This window comes from Jaculus jaculus, chromosome 13 (genome assembly GCF_020740685.1).
Source record: "Jaculus jaculus isolate mJacJac1 chromosome 13, mJacJac1.mat.Y.cur, whole genome shotgun sequence".
Lineage (NCBI taxonomy): Eukaryota > Metazoa > Chordata > Mammalia > Rodentia > Dipodidae > Jaculus > Jaculus jaculus.
In genome coordinates, this window is record NC_059114.1 from 4,163,120 (window position 1) to 4,184,359 (window position 21,240).

The 21,240-nt window shown below is 51.4% G+C and overlaps 2 protein-coding genes and 1 pseudogene across 11 annotated transcripts in view; all 3 read right to left on the minus strand.

Annotated features, from left to right (window-relative positions):
* The window catches only part of Carmil1 (capping protein regulator and myosin 1 linker 1), a 263,372-nt gene that overhangs the window by 15,272 nt on the left and 226,860 nt on the right, over positions 1-21,240 (minus strand). For all 10 annotated transcript variants that reach the window (XM_045132264.1, XM_045132262.1, XM_045132263.1 and 7 more), the window contains 5 exons: positions 16,208-16,274; positions 14,766-14,974; positions 7,952-8,064; positions 5,463-5,874; positions 1,158-1,230 (listed from right to left, as the gene is read on the minus strand). In XM_045132264.1, the coding sequence (XP_044988199.1) occupies positions 1,158-1,230; positions 5,463-5,874; positions 7,952-8,064; positions 14,766-14,974; positions 16,208-16,274 (874 nt within the window). The remainder of the gene's footprint in view (positions 1-1,157; positions 1,231-5,462; positions 5,875-7,951; positions 8,065-14,765; positions 14,975-16,207; positions 16,275-21,240) is intronic.
* LOC105944883 lies at positions 9,796-10,446 on the minus strand (annotated as a pseudogene).
* On the minus strand, positions 10,446-10,659 carry LOC101617757 (thioredoxin-like protein 4A). The gene has a single exon (XM_045132272.1). It carries the CDS (start codon positions 10,657-10,659, stop codon positions 10,468-10,470), a length of 192 nt encoding a protein of 63 aa, XP_044988207.1. The 3' UTR covers positions 10,446-10,467.

Consider the following 21,240-nt stretch of genomic DNA (forward strand, 5'->3'; position numbering starts at 1 on the left):
AAGTCTATTTACTTATTGAAGAGAGGAAGAGAGAGAACAGGCATGCCAAGGTCTCTTGCTGCTGCAAACAAACTCCAGAGGCATGCACCACTTCGCGCATCCTGCTTTGCATGGGAACTGGGGAATTGAACCTGGGATGTCAGGCTTTGCAAGTTACATGTCTTTAACCACTGAGCCATCCCCCAAGCCCCAAACCTTAGCTCTAAATATCACAGAACATCTTAACACCGACAGAATTGTGAGATCAATCAGAGGACCTCAAGCTGTCTCAAAGAAAGGAGTCAGATATGAGGTAGACACCCCAAAATCTTCAACTGTGGCTTGGTGGTTGCTGGTGGTCACAGCTTCTGTTCCTCTGTGACTGAACATCCTTGAAGCCGTCGTTAAGTTGTTCCCACTATTATCGGAAACTAGGGCACCGGGGCACTTTTCACCCAGGCGCACCGACAAAGGGTCGACACCCTCAAAGACCTCAGCTTTGTTCTGGTCCATTTACACTGTACGCAGGGGCGTGTGCACCAAAGCACGCACGTGCAGATCAAAGGACGTTAGGCGTGGGCCCCATGACGAGACGGCTTCCGCCTATGGTCTGCTGTTTTCTAGCTGCACTGCTGACGATATAACCAGTCAACTGGCAAAAATGAGCTGGCTCAAAATGACTTACATTACAACTCTTAGCACCAAATGATGCCACCGTAAAGCAAGATCAGAGCTCCACCGTGCCAGTTACAAGTTACTCCCCAACATCCGTGCAAAGGACCCCCAAAATTTAAAGAAACAAAGACCCCTGCTGGATTTCATTCAAACTCACCTTAGAAGGGAAGCCTAGTTCCTCAGAGCTAAGGAAACAGCTGCCTTAGTTCCCAATGCCACCTGCTTTGGCTTTTAAAGTTCACCTATGTCCCCAGGCTCCTTCACACCCTCTTCACCAAAATGTTCTCCATCTAGTTCTCCGTGAAAAGGTGCCCCACGATGCACGTGACTGCAGGGTCACAGGGACGAGAACTGCCCCTCCAGAGCAGCAAAGTCCCCCGGGGAGAACACAGCGCCCAGCCCTGCCCTGGACCTCTCTTACGTTGTCAATCACGCGCGACTCCTGGAAGCGGAAGGGGAGTATCTGCTTCTAAGGTGTGGCAGCACTGGTCAGGCTTACCCACCTCCGTCCAGTCGTTCTGTGCTGCTGGAGGGCATGCTGGCAGAATCCTGCGAGGCGATGTCATGTCCAAGCTTCTGAAAATTTCAAAGAAGAGCACATTTATTTGATCTAAGGGGGGCAAATACCCAAAGCTGATAATCAGATAACAACTAACAATAAGCCAGGCATGGTGGCGCACACCTTTGATCCCAGAAACTTACTTGGGAGGCAGAGGTAGGAGGATCGCCATGAGTTCAAGGCCAGCCTGAGAGTACATAGTGAATTCCAGGTCAGCCTGAGCTACAGCGAGCCCCTACCTCGAAAAAACAAGAAAAGAAGATAATAACAATAATAAGATAATAATGGCTCTCTTAATGCTGTCACTGTTGCAGGGAACATGACCTGGCTGTCACCCTGAGGTTCATCTGCTGGGACAGCTGTGAGAAACACATTGCCGTCTTGCTCAGTCAGGGCCCTAGCCTCCTGGGTCTAGCCTGTTCCCCAGAAGGTTTCCCACAGCAGGGAAAGGTGCATGAGGCCAGGCCAGCCACTGGGTGGGGAGACACTTCCTGAACCGACACCAGTGAGCTTGTGGCCACTGATGAACTTAAAGAATTTCAAGTTTGGTTTCCAAGAAGTCCAGGTGGATTTTGTTGTTGCTTTGTTTTTGTTTTCACTTTGTATGTTTGTTTTTGCTTGAGACAGGGCCTCATTATGTAAACCATGCCAGCTTAAACTCGTGATCCTCTTGCCTCAGCCTCCCCACTGCTGAGACGATGGGCTGAGATAAGGCATATGCCCAGCTTCTAAGAAGTCTTCATTTTCAAAGCAAAGGGACCAATGGAGAGATGGCTCAGCTGTTAACGCACTTCATTACAAAGCCTGCAGTCCTGAGTTCAATTCCCCAGTACCCACATGAAGTACAAAGTGGCACATGCATCTAGAGTTTGTTTGCAGTGGCAAGTGACCCCGGTGCACCCATTTTCTTTCTTCCTGAGCAAATAAACAAACAAAAATACTTTTAAAAATTTACTTATTTATTTATTTGAGAGAGGGAAAGAGGCAGACACACACACAGTGAGAGAGAGAGAGAGAAAGAATGGGTGTGCCAGAGTCTCCAGCCACTGCAAATGAACTCCAGATGCATGAGCCACCTTGTGTATCTGGCTTATGTGGGACCTGGAGAATTGAACCTGGATCCTCAGGCTTCTCAGGCAAGCACCTTAACTGCTAAGCCATCTCTCCGGCCCCTCAATAATTTTTCTAAATAGTTTATTTACTTATTCATTTGAAAGCAGAGAGAATATAAATGAGTGGGTCTGCCGAGGCCTCTTGCCACTGAAAATAACCCTCAGGTGCATGCACCATCTTTATGCATCTGGCTTTACACAGGCACCAAGGACTCGAACCTGGGCCATCAGGCTTTGTAAGCAAGTGCCTTTAACAGCTAAGCCATCTCTCCAGCCCCTCAATACATATATATGTATCTTTAGAAAGCTGCGAAAGGAAGGAGTTTGTGCTGACACAGATGGAGTAGGTGCCTTGGAGTTGAAGCTGAAACTGACTAAGAGGCAAACCAGCTTCTCCCTGGACTGTGCCCACTACCACGCTGTCTGCCTAATAACATCTAGGGACCCCACTGACAAAGATGATTGACACCTACCTCTTCTGCGACGAACAGAAATGATCTGGCTGTGGTGACTAAGCAAGCCCTCTGCTCCCAGCATACGGGAGGCTGAGGCAGGAGGACCGGTCTGGGCTACAAAGTGAGTTCTGAGCTAGCCTGGGCTACTGTGTTAGGACTCTGACTCAAAATGATTTCAAATAACCAGTGAATGTAATGAAATAAAAAAAATGAGGAGGGCAGTCTGAGCAGCAGCCTGGCTATTGCCACCGACCTCAAAAGTGAGAGTCAACTGCCGATTTCTAGATTCAACGGGGCCGGGGGGGGGGGGGGGGGGGGGCGGGGGGACACAGGTAATTAGCTACATGGAACACACGCGATCTCGCTTCACTCAAGATATGCAGCCACACCCTTCCCGGGAGTGCCAGCTGTATGGGAAGGAGGCGGCAGGGGGTAGTGGCGTTTCTCAGAAAGACCACCCAGCTCCACACTCACAAGTGCAGGGTCCTGGGCAGGTCCCTGGCACCAGCACTCAAAGGGCCCCTATCTGGCAATATCAGGAAAAGAGGACCCATGCCACCCTCTGAGCCTAGGACAAGTGTCAGCAGGTCAGGGTCAGGACCAGCCACGAAGTCCTGTGTGCGTCTCCCCCTTCTGGTCCTTCCAAAGCACGGGCACAGGCGTACAGGGTGGTGGCCTACAGGGTGGTTACCTCTACAAAGGCTACAGTGAGAGCGGCCCCAAGGAACAGCCGCAAGCTAATTTAGGGGTTGTCTGCTCTTGTCCGGCTGAATGCATACACTATTCTCACCAAACTGCCCTGAAAGCACTACACTTAATGTTCATATGCATACATTAATGCTACTCTCACTTCTGGTTAGAGAAGCTTCTCTTTTCAGATGGCGGTGACCACTGGGGTGACCCAAAAGGCAACATAGTGCTGAGAAGAAGGGAAGGAAGAGTGTCCAGCACTGAAACATCTCTACTACACCCTCCAAGGCTCAGGGTGCATTGTGGAAGAGGTGGCGGAAAAATGTAAGAGCCAAAGGAAGGGTACGACTCCTTACAATGCAACTGTCCGGACAGAAATTGGCCTGGATATCCATGACCTCACAGTGCCTAGTAATACATTCACAACACATTCATAATATAGGAGAAAAAGATGATGGCATCAAAATAAAAGAGGAACTAATGGAGAGAGGGAGGGACATGATGGAGAGCAGAGTTGAGAGGGGAAAGTGGGGGAGGGGAGGGAAATACCATGGTTTGTTGTCTGCAAGTATAGAAGTTGTCAATAAACAACAAACAACTTTCTTTTGTTATTCTGGTGGAATGAATACCCAAGTCTGAAGTTTAACACTAAGAATTTTTCTTTGTTGCCACGCACGTGCATGCACGTATAATTTGGCGTATATGTGTGGTATGGTGTATGTGTGTGTATGGGGTGTGGCATCCCAAATGCTCGTGTGTGGCGGGTGACCGGAGTGGAACATGGAACGTCAGGTTTCCAACTCTTTCCCTCTGGTCTTGTTTTGGACGGGAGCCTCTCCTTACTGACCCCAGAGCTTGCCGGGCTCCAATGACTAAGGGTCTCTGCTCTCCTTGGGTTACACCCAGATGTTTACATGGGGTGTGGCCCGTCCCAGCCCCCCAGGCACTCAACTCATACCAGCACAGGAAGCGCACTCAACCACCAAGACCCCTCTACAGCCCCTCCCGCTACGGGGCTTTGGCGGTGGCGGTGGTAACGGAGGCTAGGTGTCACTATGAGGATATCCGCACAAGCCTGGCAAACGACAAAAACTAAGCCGGAACCACGCCACTCTGAGCCAATTCATATGCCAACCCAGAACACGCGGAAAGAAAAGTCCTCTAGGATCTCTGTCTTCTCCCCAAAATAAAGACGTTCACCCGTGGAAACAGCACTGGACAGTTCGTTAGTGAAACATGAGTCACTGCTGTGGATCTAGACAACAGGCTGAGACGCGGACACGCAGGCATCGGACTGCTCACGAGGCCACAGGATGGACGCGGGGCTCTGCCCCATGATGGCCACATCGTGCCGCTGAACGGCACCGGTGGAGTGCAGCCGTGGGGGCTCCCCCGCCATCCCCGTGGGAGAGGAAGGAGGGGCCTGCAGTCGAGGAAATCCACCGGATAGTGGGAGCACTGTGTGTTGGAGAACAGCCGCAAAACTAGGCAGGACTTAATGAAAACCAGTGGCTTAGAAGTAACGGGGCCGCTCTGTGTGGCTGGCGCGCACTTTATCGCTTGCTTTCTGAAAACCCAGAGCCCGGCTGGGGGGGCAGCCGCTTCCTTCGCACACCTCGCGGGAAGCAGGTGCGCCGTCCTCCTTGCTTTGGGGACTGGTTTTGCCGCAGTTCAGGATAATGCGTAGGAGCTCAGACCTGGGCTAATTATGGGCCCTTTCATCTTACTAACAAGGGTACTATCCTTTAAGTGGTCACAGAAGAGAACAGTCACACTCTGACAAGAGACTCGAGGAGCTAAGCATGCAGCTGAGGGTATGGCTGGGTGGTGAATTGTTTGCTTAGCATGCGCAAGGAGAGGGAGAGAAGAGAAAGAAAGGAACGGAGGGAGGGAAGGAAGGAGGGAGGGGAGGCACGATATTTTTCAGTACTCCCATCACCGTAAGCCCTGGGCAGACGCTCGCTGGGGGACCGCGGTGCAATGGCCGCTCACCTTGTGTGCGCAGGCGGCCCTCCTCTCCTGCTTGGCCCGCATCTCGGCCAGCAGCCCGCTGCCCATCATCTGCATGTACCGCCGGCCTCCCTGCGGGCTGCGCTCGGGCCGGCCGGCCTCATCCCCGGGACCCTCTTCCGGGGGCTCAGGGGTCTTTATCTCCTCGGGGCGGTCTGCGGCGCCATTGTGCTCGGCTGGCTGGATGGCCCTTCTGGGGGTGCCCGCGGCGGGGCTTCCGAAGGCTCCCTTCGGCGACGAGGGTTCCTCTGTCATCAGGGCCGTGGGTGGCCGCTCGGCTCTGGACCGGGATTTGATTAGGTTGAGGAAACCGCTCTTCCTGGAGTCCCGCTTTTTCTTCTCGTCGCCGCCTCCCTCGCCGAGCTCCTGGGAGTCTGAGCCCCGCGTGGATCGCCTGCGTGGCAGACCGAGACACAGGTTGACGGCCTGACCTTAAGCGCACAACCTAGCAGGCCTTGGCCAAAACACAGGCACAGCCTGGCGTGGTGGCGCACGCCTTTAAGCCCAGCGCTCAGGAGGCAGAGGTAGGAGTATCGCCGTGAGTTCGAGGCCACCCTGAGACTACACAGTGAATTCCAGGTCAGCCTGTGCTAGAGTGAAACCCTACCTCGAAAAACAAGAAAACACACAAACAAACAAAAACAGATACAGACCAGAGCCGATCACACTCTTTGGCCCTGGGCATGGAGTACGCTGCCCGGGGCCCAGATGGCAGCAAATACCAGGGAGAGCCAAGACCCATCGGAATGCCAAGAAGAGAAGGCTGAGTGCCTGGCCCCAGTCAGTCATCTCTGCCACGCCCACCGGGACCCAGGAGGCATCGCAGGGGAAGTGGTGGATTAAACACAAGCACTGCCAGCAGCGCTGGCCTGAAAAGCTCCTCCACGGAGACAATGGCAGACACTGAGGAGACTCGAAACTCATCCAGGCAGAAGATCAGGGGCCCGTGCAGAGCTGGGCACTCAAGGAGGCCTATAACCCTCTCCTCGAGGCTCAGGGAACATTGGGGAGGGGGTGGAAAAAGTGGCATGCCACGCTGCAGGGCCTGTGCCAAAGCAGACAAAGCACTGGGTGGTGATGCTTAAAGATTCTGTAAGTTGCACTGCGACAAGGCAACAGGTAACTTGGCCCCACCTCGCCATCCCGCTGAGGCAAGGTAACACCCGCCAGTCTACAGCACCAACAAGCTCCTCCCACACGTCAGCCCTCAGCCCCATCTGCCTTCCTTTGGCTGTTGGCGAGTTTAAACGCATTCTTTGTTTTTTGGTTTTCTTTGGGGGGGGTGGTTGGTTTTTCAAGGTAGGTCTCACTCTGGCCCAGGCTGAATTCCAGGCTGACCTGGAATTCACTATGTAGTCTCAGGGTGGCCTTGAACTCACAATGATCCTCCTACCTCTGCTTCCCGAGTGCTAGGATTAAAGGCGTGTGCTACCACACCCAGCTACATGCATTCTTTTTGTAAAAAATATTTTATTGTTATTTATTTCAGGGACAGAGAGAGAGAAAGAGAGAGAGAGAGAGAGACAGAATGGGCATGCCAGGGCCTTCAGCCACTGCAAACAAACTCCAGATGCATGCACTACCTTGTGCATCTAGCTTATGTGGGCCCTGGGGAGTTGAACCTGAATCCTTTGGATTTGCAGGCAAGTGCCTTACCCACTAAGCCATCTCTCCAGTTCATTAAATGCATTCTTAAACTTGATCTCTCAGGTGAAACACGCATCACATGTACAAATCCAGGAGACAAGTGCTTTCTGGGATGGCCTGGCTTTAGTTGAAGATGGAATTGACTTGATAAAAAAGTGTTCTGAGGATATGGGAGTGTTTAAAGCTAAACAATATTGGGGAGTGGGGCGCATGGAGACAGAGTCTCACACCATAGCCCAGGCTTGTCTTAAAACTTGTGGCAATCCTCCTGCCTCAGCCTCTCCAGTGCTGAGACAACAGCATGAGTGCCCAACTCAGCTCAAGGTGACTATTAGGAAGAAAAAACAAGCCGTTTACTGACTTCTAAGGGAGAAGAGAATGAGCAGCAAGGCTTTAGATGGAGGGCGGGAAGGCCCTTCGCCAGGCTTCCTGCCGTTTCTGCATCTCCACCTACCAGCAGACCAGCCATGAACAAGAGACGTCAAAGCACACACTGTCAGTGTCAGATGCTCACTGTCCTGGAACGGAAGCACCGGGGGACGAGAGAGAGCACCACAGACAGGCCATGTTGGCACGGGCTTTGCTCTGGCTTGGAACAGCACCATGCTTCATTCAGCAAAGCACGGCGAGCCAGGAACCCATGGCAGTGACTCTCAGCTGGTTGCCAGGCCACGAGGGAGCAGCTTTCTTGGGGGAGTCATATTTTGCAAACCCAACATAAGAGTAAATCCCCTCTGTAAGTCAAGACTTCAGGCTAAGAGGAATCACATTGGTTAGCCATTTAAATGTGAATGAAACAGCGAAGGAGATGATGGAAAACTCACTTGGAATCCATTTTGGTCACTTTCTTGGTGAAAAATTCATCTACTCCTTCATCCACTCTGCCTGTGAGGCCATTCTGGTCTCCATCGTGAGGGGCAATGCTGGCAACACAGATCTGGAAAGCAGACAGACTTGACCTCAACCCACAATCGATACGCGTCATCTTTAACTCTGCTTAGGTGTAGCCGGCTGACTCACTACTACCAGGACTGCGGGATCCACTGAGCAGGCTCACTATGACCGGGACCGCAGGATCCACTGAGCAGGCTCACTACGGACGGGTCCATGGGATCCACTGAGCAGACTAACTACGGCCGGGACCACGGGATCCACTGAGCAGACGTGGCTGCACAAACAGCATGCAGAGGAGGAAAGTGCGCCGAAGATAAGCTTGTTGCGCTTACGGGGAGGGGGAGGGGAAGGGTGGGTCAGGAGTCTCTCCACATAGTCCTGGCTGACTTGGTAATCCCTCTGTAGATCAGGCTGGTGTTGAACTTGAAGCAACCCTCCTGTCTTTGCCCATCTTCCAAGTGCTGGGATTACAGGCATGTGGCACCATGCCCAGCTGGGAAACAACAGGTTTATAGAAAAAGAAAAAAAAAAAAAAACAAACAAACCTAGAAACAATGCCTGGCAATGGATTCATGTGGCTGGTGTACCAGAAGCCAGGAATAAACAGGATTTGAAACCCATGTTTATAAAATACTAAAATTGTCTGAGCAGGTGACCATAATCCCCCACACAGGGGCTGAGGCAGGTTCAAAGGCAGTGCATACAAAACGCTGTTTCAAAAAACAAGAAAAGAAAAGCCTGATATGGTCACACACGCCTTTAATCCCAGCACGCGGGAGGCAGAGGTAGGAGGATTGCCCTGAGTTCAAGGCCACCCTGAGCAAGATCATACCTGGAAAAAACAAAAAGGAAAAGTACAGGGGTAAGGTTGGGGTGTGTGGCTCAGACGGAAAGTCCTTACCTCACATGTGCAAGACCCTGGGTTCCATCCCAGCACCAAAACAGACAACAAAAAATAGGAAAAGAAAAAAAAAAAAGATGTCTGGCTGCTCATTTCCCCTAATCAGGCAAACACGCCAGGATGTGCTCCACCCACCACCAGCCCTCCTCACCATTGTTCTTTTCCCACTCGCTGTCTTTTTCCTTTTCTTTTTTTGCATTTATCTTTTTATTATAGATCAATTTAAGTACTGTATGTCTTTTTTCTTAAAATCTACATATTTTGCACATATTGTATAAGCCTACATTTTTACCACCTTCTACTTGGAAAGGGAAAAATACCTCCAGAAGAAAGAACAGCACAGGACATAGGGAGTTTTCAGGAAGAAAAGGAAAAAAACAAAAAACAAAAAACAAGAAACAAGGAAGGGGACGTGATCATCCTGATGAAAAACTCAGTTAGATAAAGGCAAAACCTGAAAGATGGGGAGCTTCAGGAGCTGTCTCTGCTTTCTGTTTGGCATTCTAGGAGACCCCTGCAGGACAACCACTGTCCAAGGTCAGACATGTGCCAACAGAACACAATGGTACCATGGCATGAGGAAGCCAAGGAGGTTCTCTCACGGCAACCCTCAAGATTCCTTGGCTCATGCCCAGCAAGCTGCGTCCAGGCATCCCTTCATGACCACAGTAGGCTCTGTGAAAGTGGGTGCTGAGTGCAAAATGAGAAGCAATGCAGGTCACTGTGAGAAGACTTCAGAGCCCAGAGATGCTGTGAAGACCGCAGTGCCTGAGCAACAGTGACCTGTGACGCTCAAGCAGGCTCTAGGGGGTGAAGGGCAAGTCTTCCGAGCTGTCCTGGACATTGGCACCATCTTTGCCGTCACCCCCACAATCACTGCCAGCTAGGAGAGCCTAGCTGAGTTTCCTGGTTGTCCCCGGAGCCCAGAACCACGTATTTGCCCTTCTCCAGCACCTGCTGCCATCTCAGCTCATCCGCCATCTGGAGGAGATCCCGCTTCATGGCATACGCATCTTCCCCATCTGCATGGTACTTGGGATCCACTTCATGGACCTGGAAGTTGAGGGTATTAGAATAAAGGTGCAACGCTGCTCAGTTGCTCTTCCTGACATGCAGGGACACGTATTTGGCACTAAAGTTCTCAATCATGGCCCGTGAGGCCCGGTCCATCAGCTTCTGGGCCAAACCAAGGCGCCGGTGTGAGCGTTTCACAGCCAGGGAGGTGATATGTCCATGCGGGACATCATCAGGATCCTCCTCCATTTTGGCCAGGACATAGCCCACAATCGTGCCGTCCTCAGCTATGTAGGAGAGCTGGGGCCACGAGAGACCGTGGTAGAAATAGTCCTTCATCTGGTAGTTCTCGGGGAGGCTGAGGAGGTCACAGCGCCGCATGTTCATCAGGTCTTTGGGCCGAGCACTGCGGATGTTCACGGCAGGAACACGGAGGGAAGCCTGTCGGACTGCAGAGAACCAGAGAGGATGCCACGGAGCACAAGCCACACCAACGTAGGCTTTAAAACAGCTGGGATATCCAAACAGGGCTCATAACAGATGAGGAAGACCTCCCACTATCTTCCATTTCTTTTCAGCGATGCTGTACAGAACCTCGTCCATCTTCATGCAGGTGGGGTCCCAGCCGTGCCCGAGCTGAATGACAACCACGCGGTCCACCTTAGAAAGAATGGCCGGGTCTACCTGCCAGCCATTGTGCAGATGCAGGAGCACGTACGGCATCCTGCTCGGGCCTGCACGGCTGAGCCGTGACCTACCTCGTGCAGATCCCTGCAGCCCCTCGGCCGGATCCCTTGGGCCACAAAGACTCGACCCACATAGCGGAACCTCTGCGAGCGTGCGTGCTGACGCCTGCGAGCGGCACTGCCTGTCTTTTCCTTAACAAAAGCCCAGCGTGAGCTGACAACGTGTCCACACGGCTCTGTGAAGCAAGGCTATTGACGGCATCAGCCAGATAGATCCCTGATGTGCTACAGAAAGATGCGGTTGTGACCCAGACAGAGGACTTCCAGCACTTGCTCGTACTGCCACGGTTCCTTCAGAAGCAGAACCGAGACCCCATTCTGCCAGCAATGTCTCCCTCAGCTGGACAGTCACACACATGTCACAATGTCACCCTCAAAGGCAGTTCGAGCCAGGGCCAAATCCAGCAGCAGTTCCAAGCGCGAGGGGCATGACCCAGGCCAGCTGACTAAGGGACAGAGAGGGACAGGACACATGGTCCTAACCTGGGCTTCCTGAAGCTGCCTCACAAATGACTCTCCTTGATCCAAAACACAGCCCTTTCCTCTCAGCGTGCTTTGAAACCGACTCCCCGGCTGGCCTCAGAGCTTCCGGGGGCTCAGGAGGCTGCGAGGGGCCAGGCAGTGGGGCTGAACAGAGCGGGCTTCCCGGCAGGGGCGCTGGCTTGCAGGGCTGGACCACACCGTGCAGGCCCGCCAGGGCGACCCCATCACTGTCACTGCGGACATCAAGAGGCAGAGGTGGGGCCGGGGAGACAGCTCAACAGTTAAAGGCACTTGCCTGGAAGTCTGCTGGCTCAGTTTCAATTTCCCGGCCACCCACATAGAGCCAGACCCAGAAAGGGATGGATGTGCCTGGTATTCACGTGCAGGGCCAAGATACCCTGGTTCACCCACGCCTACACACACACACACACACACACACACACACTCTGGTAGTTTGCATGTATCCCCCCCCCCCCGACTCAGTTTTTTTATTTTTTTATTTTTGGTTTTTCAAGGTAGGGTCTCACTCTAGCTCAGGCTGACCTGGAATTTACTAGGTAGTCTCAGAGTGGCCTCGAACTCATGGTGATCCTCCTACCTTGCTCTCCCGATCAGATTTTGTTTTAAATATTTAATGAATTTATTTATTTGAGAGAGAGAAAGAGGTGTGGGGGGAGGATGGGTATACCAGGGCCTCTAGCGACTACAGACAAATTCCAGACTCATGCGCTACCTTGTGCATCTGTCTTACATGGGTACTGGGGAACTGAACCTGGGTCCTTAGGCTTTGAAAGCAAGAGCCTTAACCGCTAAACCGTCTGTCTCTCCAGCCCAAATCTGTAACTTGGATTTCCGGCTAACAGGTGTCACTGGGGTGGATCCTAGGGTCCAGCCCAAAGGTGGGTTTGGGGGTGGGTTTGATGTCCAGCCTAAAGGTCTGCAGAGCAGTCTGAGCTCCGCCTGGGCCCGGGGGCCTTGCTGCCGATGTGCTAGCTGTGGTGCTGGCTCTGCGGGGATGCGGGAGGGCCTCTCTTCCTGGATTGATGAGTGGGAGCTAGTGATGGACCTGCCCCGTGGGTCTGTAAACTGAACTAAACCCTCCTATCGACTGTGCCTGGTTTGGATGTTCATACAGCAATGTGGAGCTGTCTACAACAAAGACAGACAAACAGACCCCCCCCCCCACCCACACACCCACACACACACGCACACACTCTATACAGACACAGGGGAGACAGGTTAACAGAAGCCCAGGATGGCTGGGAGATGTAAAGCATACGTAAGAGCCGGCCCTTGAAAGAAGCTGGGGCCAGCACCGCATTGGGGAAGGGCCTGCAGCGAGACAGGTCTACAAAGGAATCCAGGCCAAGCATGCAGGCTTCTCTAGCTCGTTTTCTAGCAAAAGAAGGAGGTAGGACTCTAGGTTCTTCAGTGAAGGGCAGTCAGCGCCAGCCTGAAGACAGAGGCGCAGCTGCGGGGGAGGGAGCCAAAACAGCAGCCCGGGCTGGCAGAACTGTACTTGCTTTGGGACGATTTTGCATATAAATCACTGCTGCTGGAGAAGTCAAGACTGCGCGGTTTACACATCCCAGATTAGGGAATGCCAACAAGTGAATCACTGATGCAGACAACACAGACTGATGCACGTGAGGGTGATGGCCTACTTCAACAAACAAAAACAAAAACCTTCACCTACAGCGAGGACAGGCAAAAGGGGGAAGGAGAGCTGGAGCTGACAGGGGGAGGGTTTTTTACTTATTCGTTTATTAACTTGAAGTAGGGTCTCGCTCTAGCCCAGGCTGACCTGGAACTCACCGTGTAGTCTCAGGGTGGCCTCAAACTCACAGCGATCCTCCTACCTCTGCCTCACCAGAGCTGGGATGAAAGGTGTGCGCCACCACGCCCGGCCAGGGGGAGGGGCTAATGCTGTGTCAACAAGGCTCCATCCTCGCCGGGTACTAATGCTTAGAGAACTCATTCTCAGGCTCCTCTAGTTAGATGACCGTGCGACCACATTCCAGCCAGCGCTTTTGGATCAAAGCCCTTTCCTGTCACACGTGACCCCCGAAAACTCACGGGTGGGGACTTCAGGTCTCTGTCACCCTGCAGCCAAACTGACTCCTGAGCTAGAACAAAACACTTGAACCGAAGCAGGTGAGGGGAGGAAAGGGCTTATTTCAGCTTACGCTCTCCAGGGGACGTTTCAGCGTGCCACAGAAAGGGGGGGAGAGCAGGGGCTGGACATCGTATCTTGCCACAGCAGCTAGCAGGAAGCAACAAAGGGGGGTGCTGGGCTACAACACCCCAAAGCCCACTCCTGGTGACACACCTCTTCCAGCATGGCTCCACCTTCCAAATTGTCACCAGCTGGGGACCAACTACTCCAAACACATGTGCTGGACTCCGTAGTTAAGGCACTTTGCTTGCAAAGCCTGACTGTTTGCTCAGTACCCCCATAAAGCCATATGCACAAAGTGGCACACGTATCTGGAGTTTCTCTGTACTGGCAAGAGGCCCCCTGGCACACCCACACCCATTCCTTACTTCCCTCATTTTCTCTTTCTCTCCCTTTTTGTTTTTCCTCTTTCTGGGCTTGCAAATAAATAAAATATAAATAACAACCAAGTAGAGTTTATAGGGGACATCTGATTCAAACCATCATGGGAAGATGGCAGTACAGGATAAAGCAGTCCGGTCCTGGAATGAATGTGTTGTGGTTCCCTGACCACAAACACCCGCATGCAGTCTGACAGGAGGAAGAAGTAGACTCGGGGATTTGTAATAAAAGCTTAATATTTAGTTGAGCAAACAGAGGTTGAGCCTTTAAAAGAAGGGCCGTGACAGGACCAAACCCACTCAAGTACTTTTCCATGGCCCTGTGTGTGTGTGGGGGGGGGGGGCGGGGGTGGCTACAGAGCATTTATTCAGAAAAAAAGTAGCAATACTTCTAAGTGTACCCAGGCAGAATTATATGAAGAACACAGCACAGTTCAACCTCCCAACTTGACTGAAAGAAGGCGCAGCTCTGGGTGTGCTGGTGAGGAGACCCAGTCTGGATATGGACCCGGGGGCGGGGGGATCCTGATTGAAGACAAAGAGAGAGCGGAGAAGGGCAGAAAGATGCCGGTACGCCCCTCTCTCTTCTTCCTCATTCGCCTCACACTCGGCCGCCACAGCAAAGAACTGATTTGGCCTCCAAGCCTTCCCCATCCTGCTGGCCTCTCCCCGTAAGCTGCTTCGCTTCACTGAGCACACGGAGGCAGTGCCCTGCAGCTCAGCACACAGAGGGGCCGGAGCAGCTCAGGCCACAGATATATATACATGTCTGCTCAAATTCCTAAGTGCGAGTAAACTTCTGTAAACACAGCCCAGATGTCTTATCACCAGCCCTGACACTGCTCCAGAAACTTCTATGGGGCTGCGCTGCCCCCTGCAGAGCTACAAGAGCCCCAAGCTGGACCGTCTGCCTGACCCACACAGCAAGAGGGAGATGACTCTGATGCCCCTTGGCGCGGGTTTCTGGGGGAAGCGGGGCACCTCCGCAAACTCCCAGCGCTCAGAGGAGACAGGGAGGACCGACAGGGCCCGGCAGGCGCCTACCGCGGCTTGCGTGGGCTGCTGCTTCTTGTTGCGCTTGGGCCGGAGCTTGGTGAAGTGCTCCAGCTTCCTGCCCTCCTCCGAGGGCAGCTCACAGATGGGCCCCGACAAGCCGGTGCTGCGCCTCTCCTGGCCAGCCAGCAGCGGGAAGGGCGGGTCTTCGACGTGAATGGGCACCTCCTCCAGGGCCTTGTCCAGGTCAAACTCCATCTCTGAAATGAAAGGGAGCTCACACGCAAAAGGTCACGCAGAGAGAGGGGCAGAAAACTCCCAAGGGCTCAGCCTATAATCTCAGCACTGATGAAGCTGAGGCAGGAGGATTGCTTTGAGTTCAGGCTAACTTGGGCTACCTATGCAGACTCTAACTCATAAGACCCAAACCACCAAAAAGCCCAACTCTACCACTCAAAACAACAACCTACAGCAACATTTCCAAAATTAATTACTTTTTGTTTTGCCTTAAGAAAAAAAAGTCTTTTGGGCTAGAGGGATGGCTTAGCTATTAAGGCATTTGCTTGCAAAGCCTAAGGACCCAGGTTCGATTCCCCAGGTCCCATATTAGCCAGATACACAAGGGGTACATGCGTCTGGAGTTCATTTGCAGTGGCTAGTGGCCCTGGTGCAATTTCTCTCTCTCCCTCTTTCTCTGTCAAATATATATATGTGTGTGTGTGTGTGTGTGTGTGTGTGTGTGTGTGTGTGTGTGTGTGTCGTTTATTTATCTGAGGGAGAGACAGAGGCAGATGGTGAGCATCTGGCTTTGAGTGGGTACCGGGGAATCAAAACCTGGGCCAGCAGGCTCTGTAGGCAAGTGCCTTTCACTGCTGACCCATCTCTCCAGTCTCTAGCTTTTTCATTTTTTATGTTTCCTTATACTGGGTTTATCTCTGTAGCCAGGCAGGCCTGGAATTCACTATGTAGCCCAGGCTTGCCCCAACCTCACTGCAATCCCCCTGCCTCAGCCTCTTGAGTGCTGGGATAACAGTCATGAGCCACCACGCCTGGCCCATAGAAGTCATTTTTAAGTCTATGGAGGAACAATGATGTCTCATTAATCACTCTACACTTTCTCAAAAGCTACCCTTAGAGGGCTGGAGAGATGGCTTAGCAGTTAAGTGCTTGCCTGTGAAGCCTAAGGACCCCGGTTCGAGGCTCGGTTCCCCAGGTCCCACGTTAGCCAGATGCACAAGGGGGCGCCCGCGTCTGGAGTTCGTTTGCAGTGGCTGGAGGCCCTGGCGCGCCCATTCTCTCTCTCTCCCTCTATCTGTCTTTCTCTCTGTGTCTGTCACTCTCAAATAAATAAATTAAAAAAAAAAAAAAGCTACCCTTAGAGCGTGGATCCCTAAGACACCTCCCTAAAGCAGTGAGAGGAGCCCCCCTGCTCCCGCTGGCTGTTCCGCAGGTTCCGGGGAAACGGCCCACCCTGGCCTGGGTACCATACCTACCGAAGGCCCTGGAGACCGGCCGCAGCATCCGGCTGTGAATGCTCTTCCTCTTGGACCTGGGTGTCATCTGGCAATCAGAGAAAGAGGACAGCACTTAGACCGGGGGGCCTGGGGCTGGCCCTTCAGACCTTAAAGACATCCATCGGAGGCGCACTGGTTAAACGGCTCCAGCGCTGCTGTTACCTGGCTCAAGAGACCACCGTGGTGTCCCTCTGTTTACAACTTCCTCAAATCACGCAGCTTGTATTCCCTCCATCCCTAACCAGCTTAAATCTACCCCAACAGCCGAAAGAAGTAACAAACTGCAAGCCCTAAGAAAATGTCAAAGCAGATATGAAGAAAACGTGATGACCAGAAGATCTGGTCTTAACAAAGCAGTGACAGCAGCTCTCTGTGAACGTGACGTGGTTGTCAGTGCCACACCAGAGCAAGGACGCCGGACACTCTGTGGGACTTCGGCGGTTTAGGCGGTGGCCATCAGCTAGCCCTTCTCAAGAGATGTCTCGGGGCCCGTTGGCCCTTTAAAATATAAAATCCGGGCTGGAGGGATGGCTTAGTGGTTAAAGGCGTTTGCCTGCAAAGCTAAAGGGCCCAGGTTCAATTCCCCAGGACCCACTTTAGCCCGATGCCAGATGCACAAAGGGGTGCATGCGTCTGGAGTTCGTTTGCAGTGGAAGGAGGCCCTGGCGCACCCATTCTCTCTCTCTCTGTGTTTTTCTTTCTGTCAAATAAATAAATAAAACTAATATAACCCAACCCAAGGGAGGACTTCAGAGCCTCTTCCAGCATGTGCATCGACTCGACTCTGGTGGGAACCACCACCCACACTGTCCTCTCCTTCCGTAGGATCACTCAGATGTCCAAGCTGGAAACCACCAGTAAAATCTAAGGCCAACAGCAAGACAATAAATAGCCAGGCTGACAGAAAGAGCCGGGCTAGGGAGACAGTGAGTGATGGACACTGGCCCAGGACCCTTCCTACCACACCGCTGGTTACCAGCACAGGAGACGGAATGAAGCTAGGTTTATATGGAGAACGTGTTTCTCTCGCTCTTTCAGTTGTGTGGCATATTTTTGTTGCTGTTTGTTTTGTTGCCCAGCCTAGCCTCCAACTCACAACCCTTCTGCCTTAGACTCCCAAGAGCTGGGATTACAGCCGTGCACCACCAAGCCCAGCTTGAGCGTGGATATTTGCATACACGAAGAGCGTTTGAAGCTGCGAGAACTATGCTCACTTTCAGACGACATCTAAAGCTCCCTGAGGAAGTCTACGTTGAAAAACACTCTCTGTTTCGAAGACTAAGTCGGCTCACAATGACCTATGAAAGCAAACAACTATTGGCCTTCACAATAATGCCAGCTTTAGTTTAAAAGGAATCCTTTTCTTATTGCTTATTGCTGTGAGAAAAGGGGAGAAGAAAATGAGGAGTGATTCGAGCCACATGCAGAACTGTGTTCCTGAAAGACAAAATGAGACTTGCTGAACTGTGTGCAAGGCGGGCGGCCTGCTGCAAGCGTCTCAGAAGGTAACGAGCTCCATAGACCCTGAAACTACGGTGGACATATGCAACTGCAACCACACCCACTTCACAGGGGTAATGCCAACTGTGCGGCTACTCTCTGGTCGTCAACTTGACAGAATTTAGATTCATCATGGAAACAAACCTCTGCGCATATCTGGGAGGGACTTTCTAGATTATGGTAACTGAAGACCCACCCTAACTGTGAGCGGCGTCATTTGGTGGGCTGGAGGTCTTGCACTGTATAAAAAAGAACATGGGGCTGGAGAGATGGCTTAGCAGTTAAGGCAGTTACCTGCGAAGCCTAGAGACCAAGGTTCGAGTCCCCAGTACATACATAAGCCAGATGCCCAAAGTGGCACATGAATCAGGAGTTTGCTTGCAGTGGCTAGAGGCCCTCACTCTATCTCACTCTATCTGCCCCTCTCAAGTAAATAAATAATTTAAAAAAATAATAAGAAGGGGCAGGAGGGATGGTTTAGTGGTTAAGGTATTTGCTTGGAAAGCCAAAGGACCCAGGTTCAATTCCCCAGGACCCACGTTAGCCAAATGCACAAGGGGGCACACATATCTGGAGCTCGTTTGCAGTGGCTGGAAGCCCTGGCACACCCATTCTCTCTCTCTTCCTCTCCCTCCCTCCCTCTTTCTCTGTCAAATAAATAAAATAAAATACTATTTAAAAATAATAAGAAGAATGTGAGCTGAGCAGCAGCGTCCATCCCTCTGCTTCCTATGGCTGCAACGTGACCAGCCGGCCGTCTGCTCCTGCCCCACGCCTTCCCTATTGCAGACTGCGGCACTGAATCCCGCGGTGGCTTAAACTGTCCCCCACAGCCCCGTGTGTGTGTGTGTGTGTGTGTGTGTGTGTGTGTGTGTGTGTGTGTGTGACACTTAAGCACCAGCTGGTGGAGCCTTCCTGGAGGAGGTGTGTGTCGCTGGGGGTGTGCCTAGGTCACTCCCGCTGCTTTCTCCCTGCTCGTGAGTCAAAATGTGACGCCAGCCGTCGGCTTCTCTGCTCGCCCCGCCATGGCAAAGTGTCCCTTAGAAGCTGCCAGCTGCCAATAAGCCCCTCCTTTCCTACGCCCACCGTGGGTGTCTCGTCCCAGCAACAAGGAAGCAGCTGCTATAAACTACAAGCCAAAGCGAACCCTTGCCTTCCTTAAGTTCCCTTCCGGCAGGTACTTTATCACAGCTGCGAGACGCAATGGTAACACACAGCACTGGGCTGCCCTCGGCTCCGGGAGCCAGCAGCCTGCCTGGTTTACTCACAAGTGAAGCCTTCAAAAAACACCACCTTCAAAAACACTGCGTTCTCAGGAGACCAGCTTACCACCACAACGTGTTGTGTTTAGGTATGAGAAGAAGGTCTTCAGAATTCTACGCAGCTCACATACATCATGGTAGTTAAAAAGGATCAAGTGCTGGGCGTGGTGGCGCACACATTTAATCTCAGCACTCTGGCGAGACAGACAGAGGTAGGAGGATCACTGTGAGTTCGAGGCCAGCCTGAGACTGGACTACACAGTGAATTCTAGTCAGCCTGGGCTAGAGTGAGACCCTATCTTGAAAAACAAAACAAGAAAAAATGATCAAGAGAGGGGCTAGAGAGATGGTTCAGTGTTTAAGGCACTTGCCTGCAAAGCCTAAGGACCAGGTGCGATTCCCTAGTACCCATATAAAGCCAGATGCACAAGGTGGCACACGCATCTGGAGTTCATTTGCAATAGCTGGAGGCCCTGGTGCACCCATTCTCTCTCTCTCTCAGTCTCTGTCCAAATATATATGCCTCTTTCACTCTCAAATAAATAGGTAAATAAAATAATTTTTTAAAAATAATCAAGTGAGGACTGGAGAGATGGCTCAGCATGGTTAAGCGCTTGCCTGTGAAGCCTGAGGACACCGGTTCGAGGCTCGGTTCCCCAGGACTCATGTCAGCCAGATGCACAAGGGGGCACACACGTCTGGAGTTTGTTTACAGTGGCTGGAGGCCCTGACACGCCCATTCTCTCTCTCTATCTGCCTCTTTCTCTGTCTGTTATTCTCAAATAAATAAATAAAAATAAACAAAAACTTAAAAAATATAATAATTAGGTGAGTCTGGACTTGAGGGTAGTGCACACTGGGAGGCTGAGGCAGGAGGATCACGAGCTCCAAGCAGCCTTGGCTCTCTATAGCAAGTTTCAAGCCCGCCCGGATGACATGAGACCCTGTCTAAAAATCACACATAAAATAACAACAATAAAAAGCAAGCCTGGGGTATAACTTCCAGCCCATTTCATCCAGATAACCACAGACAGAGAGGAAAGACATTTAAAATGCATGAACTTAGGATGCCTTATATGTTTTTAATTTTCTTCCTGGGCCTCTTGACTGGGGTTAATAGGAAGATTACTCATGGGCAAACACAGTATGTCTCACTTTTTCCTCTCATCAAACTCTTTTGCAATGGATGCCAAATACATAAGAATTGTGTGAAAACACTTCAGATCTATAACGGTAACTTTAAATATATGAAAGAACAAGAAAGATACCCACAAACTCAGTCACCCACCTGTCAGTCATTCAGATAAACCTAACCATTGAGACTTATGGAAAAAACCCAAACCACCCAGAGTTTTGGTAGCTGGCGCAGACCAAAATGGAATTCATTTTCTCTTGGGACCTTATTTTCTAATGCTTCAAAGCCTTGCATATGGCTTGGACATCACAAAAAAATGTGTCCCGGTACATATTATTGCTCTCCTGTATTTTGTATGTTCTGTGCATGTGCAAATGACTAGCACTGACCCTACCTAGTACCGAACTCTCCTGGATTTACCACATCTTGGAGTTCTGAAGTTAAGCTGTGCTTGGAGAGGTCTGCTGGATTTTAGGTAAAATTAACAAAGAGGGGCTGGAGAGATGTCTCAGTGACTAAGTCGCTTGCCTGCAAAACCTGGCAACCCAGGTTTGAGTCCCCAGTACCCACGTAAAGCCAGATGCACAAAGTGGCGCATGTATCTGGAGTTCATTTGCAGCAGCTAAAGACCCTGCTGTGCCCCCCCTCTCTCTCTCTCTATCTCTTTCCTCTCTGTCTCTCTCTGCTTGAAAATAAATTAATTAAAAATATTTAAAATAAGAGAGAACCAAACAAGCCAGAAGGCTGAGGGAAGGAGGACAGCTGCCAGTTCAAGGCCAGCCTGGTCCACCTTGTAGCTGCCAGGGCTATACAGTAGCAAGAACCTGTTAGATAAGCAAATAAGGAGCTGCAGAGATGGCTCCGTAGTTAAAAGTGCTTGCTTACAAAGCCTGCTGTCCCAGGTTTGATCCCCTAGTACCCATGTAAAGACATACAAAAAGTGGTGCATGCATCATCTGGAATTCATCTGTAGTGTGCCCATTCTCGCACTTTGTCTCTCTTTCAAATAAATATTTTTACAAATAAATAAAATTGAACACAATTAAAACAAATATGTCAATAGTTTCAATCTCAATTCTCTCCTGGAGTTGATGTCTAACAGCAGAAAAGTCCGA

Coding starts and splice junctions, on each gene's coding strand:
- LOC101617757 (XM_045132272.1), bottom strand. CDS start 10,659: ATGCCGTACGTGCTCCTGCATCTGCACAATGGCTGGCAGGTAGACCCG.